The 12311-nt window shown below is 35.0% G+C and overlaps 1 protein-coding gene across 1 annotated transcript in view; it reads left to right on the plus strand.

Moving 5' to 3' along the window:
* The first annotated feature begins 932 nt into the window (after positions 1 to 932).
* Positions 933 to 12311, plus strand: part of Aanat (arylalkylamine N-acetyltransferase) — a 39447-nt gene continuing 28068 nt past the window's right edge. The window contains 1 exon segment of the mRNA NM_001079654.2: positions 933 to 1102. Within this exon segment, the coding sequence (NP_001073122.1) occupies positions 1016 to 1102 (87 nt within the window). The 5' untranslated portion in view covers positions 933 to 1015.

Consider the following 12311-nt stretch of genomic DNA (forward strand, 5'->3'; position numbering starts at 1 on the left):
GACATAGAAGTTGGTACTTTGTTTAAACGATAGGTTGTGGTTTGGCTCTGCCCCTAGCATTGCTGATGTCCATGGGCGACCGTAACCTTTCATCATCAAGTGGCCCGTATGCTCGTTTGCTTACAAGGACAATAAAAAAAAGTTTGCTTTAGCTCAATTAGAAGTACACAGCGGTTTGGCTGGGCAATACCATGTCCTGACGCCATACTGATGAGCTAGAAAATCACTACGCGCCATTAAGCCGTATGCTACTCAGTCTATAAAAAATTTAAAAAAATTAATGAATTGAAGTAAGAATTTGAATGTTAAATATCAGATATTTTCCGAATAGAAAATATTAACCATACAGCTATTTCAATTCTCATATATTCTTTTCTGAAAAATATTTGGTAAATTACGCACGTATGTACCATACGAGTACATCGTGTATTCCACTTGGCCTTTGTTTTTTGAACAAAATAAAAAGGTATTTTAACTCTTTTTGGAATTGTCTCGGAGTTGGTACAACTTATTTTTAAAACCAGACCCAGCAAGTTATTGAATGTGCAATAACAATCAAGGCTTAATGGGCTGTTCTCGATACTGCGCTTCCGTGGAAGCCGATGGAAAATCTGAAATGTTCTAGAAAAAACCAACATTCGAAACATACGTTATTTGTATTACAGTTTTATTTTTAATATTTTTGAGCATTTTTAGAACGTTCTTATGCGACAAGAAACAATGGTTATTATCGTAAAACGCGAACACATCGCGAATACAAAATTTGCATTAGTAATACTTGTTACAACCTGTATTGTTGCTTAGAGCTCGTTTCCCCGCGTCTAGCTATATGAAAGGAATACTATTGCGCGCGGGGGCGAGTGTAAACAGTACTATGTACTGGTTTTATATAAATGAGCGCGATGTTTCACAAGCATTCTATCTCGGAGTCTCGACACGGTCCCACGAAGGAACGCGGGAGAGCCGAACGCACCCTTAAATTTTACGCGCGAAAAGTGACAGATCTTTTTCCAATATGGCTGTTACAAGTACAAGAGGCATTGTGAATTTGAAGGAGAAGGGCCATTTTGAGCGGGAAAATGCCAGGGTGGAAAAATACACTGTGAGTACTTTTTCTCGTAATAAAAACAGATTTTGCTGTATAAATTCGTTCGTTTTTTCAATTATGTGTGATATGAATTTTGATTTGTTACGGTACTTGATTGATAGGTATTTAAATAATAACGTAGCAACTAAAAGTTTTCATTGCTTTATAGACGCGGGGTCAACCTAATTAGAAGAGGATTCACGTCCAACTAATTTTGGTTTTACCTCCAACCATAGATAATTTTAATTAATGATGTCAATAAATGAATCTGAAGAATTACAGTAAATTTACACACAGATACCATTTTACGATTAATACAATAAAATTTTGAATGCATTTAATCCTATTAGAAACAGTATGCGTTTCTGATTTATGAAGTATAGGCTCGGTGAATCTTTAACAAAATGGTGACCCTGTATATCGATTATACAAGCATATTTATATTTATTAAATCATGTCTGGGTCTACTTACAAAATTGTTTTAATAAAACCGAAGACGCAGATAATATTAATTCTTACAAATAATTTTCATAAGCCTTATTGGATATCAGTCTTAATTAACAATAAAAGTTACGTGAATTTAAAATTAGAGTAAACATATATACATAATAGTACTTATGAATTCAAATAATTAAAAAACACATGAATATATATTATGTTGAGTTTAAGATAATAAATCACAGCCTAAACAAAAGACGATTAAAAGTAATTTAAAACTGACATATTATAATGAGCTACTTCAAAATGAGTGAGAAAAATAATAATTTGAAAACTTAACTATTTCGTTTTCACGGAAGTATAATCGTTGACTGTTAAAAAATAAATAAATAAAAAACTGAAGGATAAAAATGTTAAAAGGCGACGACAAGGAATAGATTAAAAGAATAATATAAAAATCGCCAATATATAAATGTATTGAATGTTAAGAAAATCCCATGAGAATGACTTTCCCCATGCGGTATAATTTAAAATGACAATGAAGATGTATTTCAATTCGATTTCAATTTGATGATGGAAACGTTTTTGTTTGATAAGAAATTTTATATTTTTATTATCTGTTTGTTTTGTTTTTTTAGTTAGTTTTTAATTTCATGTCTGTAAGATCTATTTCCATTATTATGTCAGTTAAGCTCTTTTCAGCACTAACAAATTTCAACATTTAGCATCAATACAAATTTCAGTATCTAAACTCATTACAATTAAGCTTCTAAATCGAACACGAAATATAGGTAACGTTACGCTTTCGTTTCTTAACTATTTATCTATACATATAAATAAATTGGAGTGTCTGTTTGTAATATTGAAATAACGGCTTTTTACTACATGCATATGAATGTATATACGGTACATACACCAAAATAATTTTTTTTACAATTTTTGTCTGTCTGTCTGTCTGTCTGTTTGTTTGTTCCGGCTAATCTCTGGAACGGCTGGACCGATTTTGATGAGACTTTCACTAATAGGTAGCTGGTGATATAAGAAGTAACTTAGGCTACTTTTTTAAGACTAGCTTCGCCCTGCGTCGTCACTCGCAGTTATTGTCGTACCGCGCGCAACATGGCGGGAGTCGCCTATCAATAATAAAATTTAATGTTTCCGAAGCGAAGCGAGAACGGGTCGCTAGTATATTATATATCGCAAAAATACATCCAGTTATACATACATAGCTTTATTAACATATGTAAAAAATATTTTTGGTCGAATTTTTTTTTTGGCTTTATTACAATTTACGTGAGTTAATATTGCACGCGGATTGTACCAAAAATAAACTGCATCCAGAATTGCGTACTTGAATTTACGTAAATGTGGGAATCGTGCCAAAATCCAACGTAATAGTATGCTTTTTTTTTTGAGATAAAAATGCACTGAACCTGTTCTGTAAATGATAGTTTAAAATGCGAACTTACAAACGTTGACACTATTACCACTAAAATGTTCAATATATAAAAAACACTAAATTTTAAAAAATCATTTAAAAAATAATAATGAGCATTTTGTCAAATGTAGTCGATGTCAATAAAATATACATTATTAAGTATTACTCAAAAATCAATAGTCTAATTTAAATGGAACGACATGAATAGCATCAGCTTTCAAATAAAAGAGTATCATCATTTTTTTTTCTCCTAGAAAAGAGCTTTAAGGTTACAACCGCACAAAATTCAATCGAAATGTTAAGTCGCTTAATAAGTGAATGGTAACATAAATAATAAATGTAAAATTAAAGAAGAGTACTAAAAGTGTTTACAAATTTTAAAAAATCCGTATTTTGCACGTTTTTTCATTATTACACTTTTATTAGTAGGGCATAAGGGCCTAGAAGCGTACGTTCCGTCATCCTATATCTTTCAAGAAATTATGTTTTTTTTTTTTACAAAAAGTTACCTTAGCATAAACATCGTAACTTCACCCAAGTCAGTTGGCCCATAAGCTTTATAAGTCACAAGAACGATTTTCAAATTTCATTCGAAATAAACGTAAGAAGGTTTTCATTATTAAATCAATTTAATGAATAATATAAATACCAAGACATTGTTGTACGAGAAAAAAACGAGATTCTGTTCAATGTCGTCTTTAGTGTATTTAAATCAAATTCTTCGTTCAAACAAAGGGCTAAAAGTACTAGTTATATTTTTTGATTAAAGAATATATATTAGAAAAAGATTACATTAAACACGAATTCATAAACATAATATCAACGTACGTAATCCAATTAAAGACCAAAGCACAGCCATACATGTTAGTTTGGTTTTCATTAAACTAAGATATTTACACTGTCTAGTATATTACGAATAATGTTATATTACTTTCGTGAACCTTGAGTGGCAGCGATAAATTCTTTAATTCTACATCATGACTATGATACTAAAATTAGTACTATACACTTTTTTTAATGATAATATTCTCAATTCTGTTTTGGCTGGGAATCGAAATTTAAACATAAAAGCAGTATTTAATATTAATAATACTTATTAATTAAAATAATTAAAAAACACATGAATATATACCTTATATCTTTAAACGAGCAATTCTTGTATATAAATATATATATATATATATAATCGGAATATAGGAAACGGCTCGAACGATTTTCATAAAGTTTAGTATACAGGGGATTTCGGAGGCGATAAATCGATCTAGCTACCATTTATTTTCAAAAAACGTTGTTTTATTCGTGTTTTCAATAATCAACTTTATCGATAATAAACTTAAACATAAACTTTCTTGGTTATTGAAAGAAAATAACAATTATTATAATATCAATATGTAATTCGTATTTAAATATAATTTCTAAAAAACACAATTTATCAACCAAAAAAAGGGAGCAAAGCTCGGTCATCCTCTAGTGTTGAATTTAAGAGAATAAATAACAACTTAAACAAAAGACGACTAAAAGTAATTTAAAAAATAATTGACCTACTATAATGAGCTACTTCAGAATGAGTGAGAAAAAATTGCGGGATTCATTTACAAATTATTGACAGGCTGCGAGAACAACGGAAACAATTTCTTCTTTGTTATTCCTATTATTCTCAATTTATTAATTATTCATCATTTTCAGCCTTTATTATGTGCAATTTATTATTTCCGACGTTCAAGACGTATTAGTTATGACATTATCGTGCATCGCCTTTAAGCATAAGGCCCTCTGTGTACTTGTATCAAGCGATTCGACTATGCTGTCATTCAAATCCCACAGGCAAATATTATTTTTCCAATGAAATATGTATTTAAGACCCGTTCACGAATTACTTCAATGAGTAAGGACAAGGATAACATCGTGTAGTAAAAATCAAACCCAAAATAAATATAATTAACGTAATCACTGCTTATTTCTGCCGCGAAACAGTCATGCTGTTTTAAGGGTCTGCTGCCTTACAATATCATTGAGTTTTTAATTTCATGTCTCAAGTGTTGATGTACACCACTTGTGCATGTGCTGCAGTGTCATATGGAGGCCAAAAAACGTTAGGGAGCGGTGAGGGAGATTACCAATGTCATTTAAAGTCTGAGTCCAGGTTATTTATTGAATGAAAATGTATCATGAGTTGAAAAGATCCAGAGATAGCTCCAATAATCTAAGCTGTGCTAAAACGCCGAACATTCGTCAATTTCTATTGAGTAGACCCAACGCTTCCCATTATCTTCCAAGGTTTTATAGCCACCGGAACCAATAACACGCAAAACGGGTCTTTCTTTAAAGGTGGTATTGTTTTAGCAATGATCTTTATCTCATTTATAAACAAACGTGAGTACATTCTAGGAAACAAAACGACTAGATCCGGCTTGTATTAGTTCCGGTAAAGACTTATCAACAATCGTAGATTCTGATCAATGCAAAAAATGACGTCATATACTTTTATTAGCTAGGGCGACATATGAGCACATTTGATACTAAATGGCTACCAAAAATTAAAGACCAAAGGACCAATGCCGCTCATGGACATAAATCACAATTGCAAAGGCACAACAATGGTTTATTCAAACCGGAACGTATAACTTTCCCATGCTTTGCGGCAGAAAATGGTCGGATCAAGGAGTCGTGCTTCGGGGCAAAATACCCTCCAATCCTTAAGAATTAGCCAGGTAGGGAAAAAGAATATTGTAAATTCACAGCCAGGCAGAATATTATCATTGAGATCTTCTGTGTCACATAAAACTATGTAAGAAATAATTTACGTTATCTTAAATCGCGATTTGTTTGTTAAATCTGGGCATAAAATAGCCTTTACATTGCAATTCAAACACGCCAGTCAACCAGTTTAACTTGTAATTTAAGAAACTTTGTTAAATCCTTAGTACAAACTAGTAGAAATATATTTTTATATTTAGGTAGTACTGACATGTTTTCGCAACAAAGCTTTTGGGAACTCCAATATTTTTGTGTTACACGAGTAATTAAAATATTAAAAGATTTGTAAATTTGATATCAATTGACTGAACTCTCTGGACAGCTATAAAATTTATTGATTGATGACCTTAGTTTTTTCATCGTCTGCCTAATAGTTTTGGTGCTAATTGAAATGCAGTTTTGGGTGATACTAAATGTTCACTTTTGTTACTAAGGTTAGCTGATGTTCATATGTGGTGAAGGCCATTTTTATGACTTAGATATAGAACGATTAGGATTTGCTACAAAACCATAGTCATTCGTATTGGCTAGCTGAGTCTACGATTCAATGTTAATAATTACCTAGGGGAATCCATGGACACTACTGATGGCTTTGATATCGATATTACTGTTGTCACTACGCAAAAGCTTTACAACACATGTTTTTTACTCGGGATGTAGTTAGGGGGTTTCTTTCCTCTCAGCTCAAGTCATCCAATGAAAATCGGATAAAAAACCGATTAAGACCCAACGGACGGCAAGTTTATGAATATTAATTCAGCATCTCAGTGCCGTGTTGCATTGTTTCGTTCGAAAGGCCATTAAATGTCCATCCAGATATTATCACAAATTAATACTGCATTGGGTTCGACCCAGCATGGGTAACGCAACCTTCTGCTGTAAGGGTTGTTCCCTTAAAACCAGCGCTATGCTCTACGCTGCCTACTTTTTTTTTATGATTGAAAGATTACTGGCCCGAAGGCCTTTCCAGTTTCACCAGGACAGGTGGGTGAGTAAAGGCTCAGCTAGGAGGGGTGGGATTTGCTAACAACTGCCCGAGCGCCTCCGAAGGAGACCTAACAACTCAAGAGCAATTGCTTCGCGAATTAATCTACTACCGGATCGGAATCGCGAGCTGAGAAGATCCGGCGAGAAACTCAGTGGGCTGATGCATGGGTTAGGTTGCACGTCGACCTCTTTGTCGAGTTCGACGAGTACGGTTACCGGGGTACGCTGCCTACAAGAAACGTCACCGCTTACTGACGCAAATGAATCTTCTTATTCTGAAGGTCTTCCTTCGACCAGATGTTCACTCTTACTTCACTTTACATACTCGTTACTGTAAACAGGTCGTTCGACGAAGTGTTATGTGATTCACATCTCACGAGAACCTGTATCTGACCCACTGAGTGTACTGTCCAGTTATAATTATGAAACTGATCTCATAAAAACAATAATACTGGGTCCGAGGAAATAAAGTATTTTGTGAACAAAAAAGCGATACGATTAGGTTTTTCAGAAACAGTAAAATTTATTTTATTTTAATAGAAAACTAATTAGACAATCCAAAGGACCCATACAAAAACATCGAAATGTAAAATTTGGGATTGAGTTGATTTCATATATTGATTATTTGATATTGATACGTGATGACCAGACGAGTTCACGTCTCATCTGGTTATCAAAATTTATCATTCATCCTTTTTCTTTATTTATCTTCATCCCCCTTGAGACACGCGAATAACGAGTGTCCAACCCCTGAAACCGGAAGGCATCACTATTACGTAGCAGAAATAAGCCGGATATCTATATACTACCCGTCATATCTACCCGTACTGGCACACAATACGACCTCCCGGCAATATTAAGCTTAATTATGCAGATTTCATTTAAACACGTAAATAATAACTACATTTTACATTCCACAAATTCTATAGTTTTTTTTGTAAGCAAGTGTAACTGTAGACGATGTCAACAAAAACGCTATGTTGTTGCATGCACTAATCATCTAGTTTGTAATACACGTTCCTTCCTATAAAACAATGATATTGTCACGTACTACTTCTTGGAAGGCGATGCTCGACTTCTGCGAGTGCACCATCTCGCAGAAGGAGGCGGCGGGGCGCGTGAGAGACGCACAGGCCCGCCGCCGTCGAGCGGGGGCCAGGGAGGCGGATATCGCCCAAGCCCTGGCCCTCTAAGTGTTTCGGGTCCCCTCACATGTCGGCCTGGGGACCGGCGAAGGGGGCCTAAGAAGACGACGTGCAAGCTGCTCTGCACGCGTTTTATGCATGAGCATCCGGGTGATGGAAGGCCGGCTATCCTCAACCCACGCTGGTTCTGACCCAGCGGGGTATTCCGTAGGATAGACCATTCTAACCGGCGCCATCTAGGCGGGCTTCGGATAGCCTGCCGACCGAGAGGGCTGGTGGTCGTGGCGCCGACGACCGCCAGTCCGGCGTCCCGAGGGGGAGGGTGATGGGAGAGATGTGCTCCGCACTAAACGCTTCACTTTCCCCCCTTTGCCTTTTCATGAGTTTTGTCTCATGCGAGGTTTGGACGTTGGTTGTTGAGAGACAGGAGGTTTTAGTCGGTTCGACTCCGACATGCCCCGCCCTTCATCCCCAGTGAAGGGCGGAAGTCCGGCGATTTCCTCCTGACAAAAAAAAAAAAAAAAAAAAAACGTACTACTTCAAGCGAAATAATTGCGGTCAGTAATTACGTACCGCCGATTTCCTTCGGCCTAGTGAGCGGACCTTGATTGCGTTCAATACCAAGGTCCAGAGTTCGATGATCGCCTTTCGCTATACAAATAGTCGAACTTTAGGAATCCGCGGACATTAACACATCCCGCGATTAAATTTATTTAAGTTAATACGAATATTTTAATGAAGCATGCATTTATTATACTGAATTCTACTTAAATATTTTTCATTTTCGCAAATATTATTCACGAAATAGCCTATATACAAATAACGTCACATTCAAAACTAATCTCTCGACATTAGAGACACAAACTCGAATATCAATAATTAGAAATCATTAGAAGCAACACTTAACTCTGGCGTAGGGCTCTTGGGAGCCCACATGGGTAGGTGCCTATTTCTGCTGTGAACTATGCATTTCTGTTTGAAGGGTGGAATTGTACTGTAAACTTAAGACACAGAACTCATGTCTCAAAGTGGACGGTGGTATTACGTTGTTAATATCTATGGGCTCTGGTAAGTACTTAACAGAGAGTAGGCCGTGAACTGGTTTATTCGTCAATAAGAAAAAAGTCTGTTATTGTATCTAATCTCACATTTTTGTATGTGGTGTTGAAGTTGATTTGATTTTATAATAAGACTAGCTGTACCCGTCCGCTCCGCTGGGCATTTAATGTTAACATTATTATTTCTCACCGCCACAAAGATTCTCATCATTAACGCCCCACACCACGCCGCAATCACTGTATATTTATATATCTATATTAATATATAAATGTACAGTGGTTTTTACGGATGTTCCGTTATAACTACTGAACCATGCATCTGATTGATTTGAAACTTGGTATCCATGTAGAAAATACATGTACTCAATGGATAGGCTAATATTTATATGAGTGTTGGACTCCCTACTCCAGTTGCGGGGGCGTTAATGATTAATCTTTGTGGGGGTGAGAAATAATAATGTTAATTTTAAATGCCCAGCGAAGCGGACGGTTACAGCTAGTTAGTATATAGAATCATTTAACTCACTAATCCCAATATTATATCCGATAGGTCGATGCCTATAAAAAGGCAAACAAAAACAATCAAGGAATGAAAGCAGTTTTTGCAAAAATTCAATACTACTACCACTCATGGCAATTATTCAGTTCACTCTGGCAAATTTAACAACTGTTGAAGCGCAACCTACCTTCGTCCATATTATTAGTAATAAAATATTTAAGAGCAGCATCGTGCGAAACCGAAACTATAATAAATTTACTATCGATTTTTGTCGCCTTCAACTTAAATGACAAGCAACATTATTTAGATAAACTGCAAACAACTACAGCGTATTTTACATAAATCACAGCGCATTTGAAACTTTTACGTTATTACTCAAGGTGGACGACAATATTCGCTTTGTGATATCTATGGGCTAAGCATAAGTAAGTAATAAATATTGCTCTACTAAGCTTTATGGTCTATTTATAAAAAAATAACCATAACTTCCTTACTTTTGGTAAGGTAGGAAGCTGACGGAGAAATGTTCTCGCGAGGCCGTTGACCCGCCCGTTTACTAATTTTAGCTTTCATGCAAAGAAGAATTCTATTAAAGCTAGACTTAATTATAGAAAATATACATATTTGCGTTATTAGGGGTTGGTAAGGTGTATTGATGCCAGCATAGATGCTCTGTCTATTTACGTCACAAATGAGAGGTACAGATCGTGTTTGAACCATTTTCGAAAAAAATGATGTTAAACTTGATGCACATGAAAGAAGTGAAACTTCTTTTCCGGTTTATAGTATTATAGATTACTTCATTTTATTTCATAAGAGAAATGACCAAGGTCGCTTTGCCTTTTCCCTCTCTCTCTCTCTCTCTCTCCATGGTCGAGTGGTTCGTGAGACGCTCTTGTCTATTTTCTCACTCTTGCTCTTCCTTTTGTATCTTCTTCACTCTTGTATCTTTTCTCTCTAGCCGTAACGAATCTGTCACGAGTTAAATTATTCTCTCGAAGCGCCTATAGACGTATTGTAAACACCTACGGAGAAGTCATGCAATACAGTTTGAAGGATGAGTTAGCCATTTGACAATAAAATTAAGATTTCGACCTCATGACCCATGATGCCCCATGGTAATCACTTAATAACAGATAGGCCAGCCCACTTACTCGTGTATGTATTTAAAAAAAGGTAGATTCTTCATATCAATAAAAATAAACAGATAAAACTACGGAACCAAGAAAAATATATTTATCTAATTTTTTTCACTGTTTCACTAAATTCATTCGGTATGTACTATTGACACATTAAGTTTTTGTGAACAGACTTTATAACAATAAACAGGAAAAAACGGGTTGTAATTATTTCCTATATATTATCCAGTTAATTAATATTTAGAAATTAAATACATATGAAATGTTTTGGAACGACAGACAAACGGAGATGATCTCTAAGAGGCTAGTAAAAGCAAGCCCACCTATCCGGGCAACTAGTAATCCCTCATTCACAAAAAAAAGGATTAGGACATTTCAATCCTGAGAACTCGAAGCCTTAATTGTATAATGTAACTATAAGCGGTAGGCAGCGGCTTGGCTCTGCTCCTGGCATTGCTGAAGTCCATGGGCGACGGTAACCACTCACCATCAGGCGGGCCGTATGGTCGTCTGCCTACAAGGGCAATAAAAAAAAATATAACTGCTCTCACCCAGCACCTTTGAATGGGAACGCATTGCTTCACTAATTGTAAAAATCTGTAAACTCTTGCATATTTCAATTGAATTATCTAAATTATTCTCGTCCACAGAATTCATGTTTATAAAACGCTTGTCAGTTCATTTTCATTAATACAGGATGTTAAAGTCGGAAACTACGTACAACGAAAATAATTTATTAGTTATTATTATTAGTCTTAAGTAAATTTAAAACATTATTAGTTTGTATTATTAAGTGAGCGAAGCCCATAGACATCACAATATGAATATATCCACCCTGACCTCATGACTCCATGGCGTCTCATGAGGTCTGAATAGCGTAACGCTTGTCTCATCCTTCAACCGGAACTCATGACTGCTTTACAGCATAAATAAGCATTTTGAATATTTTTTTTGATGAGTGTTTTTTTTCTTAATTAATAAATAGTATAATCAGAGTTTATATGAAATAAATAGTACTTATTTTCTCTCTATAAAATCAGAAGTAAACGGTCTGAATCAAGAATAATTTAACGGATATTAAAGTTAGAACCTCCCTAATAAAATCTTAACGACGAGTAAAATGCAACATTAAATTAATGTCTCTATCATAACAAGATAAATTTATTTTAATAAATTAATTTATTGATAATTTTTATTAGGGTAAAAAGAATGTATAGATAGATCGTAATATAACAATATTTGTGACGACAGTATAGATACTGTAAACATGCAATTTAATGTCGGGTTTTTTGTTGACATTTTATTATTTCTTACTTTTTGAGTAGGTACTACACAATTTTCTTGATTACGTATGACTACGATATTATTCGGCATTCGAACATTGTGCTAACTATAATCTAATTTTATTTATTATATTTAGTGCTTTTATATGACTTGGATTTTCATTTTTACGAAGAAGATCCCGTTTGGTCCTACCCGATACTGCCCCGTCACAGCCATGCGTGGTTAAAGAGCGTCTTTTTACAATACTATTGAGGCTTCAACGCTTCGTCTCAAGGAGGGTGGCGGCATTCACAATATCTATGAACTCCGGACGCCAAGTAGAACTTTAATGCGCTCACCAATATGCGTAATAAAAATGAAAAATAAATTACAAATGCACATTAAAAAACATGAACAACATGGAGTTCCTCGTAAATTTGATTGTTCTTTGTTTTAATGTTTCGTTTCACACAAGAAACAGGCGTTTTGTAATTAAAAAG

Source organism: Bombyx mori, chromosome 18 (assembly GCF_030269925.1).
Source record: "Bombyx mori chromosome 18, ASM3026992v2".
Taxonomy (NCBI): Eukaryota; Metazoa; Arthropoda; class Insecta; order Lepidoptera; family Bombycidae; genus Bombyx; species Bombyx mori.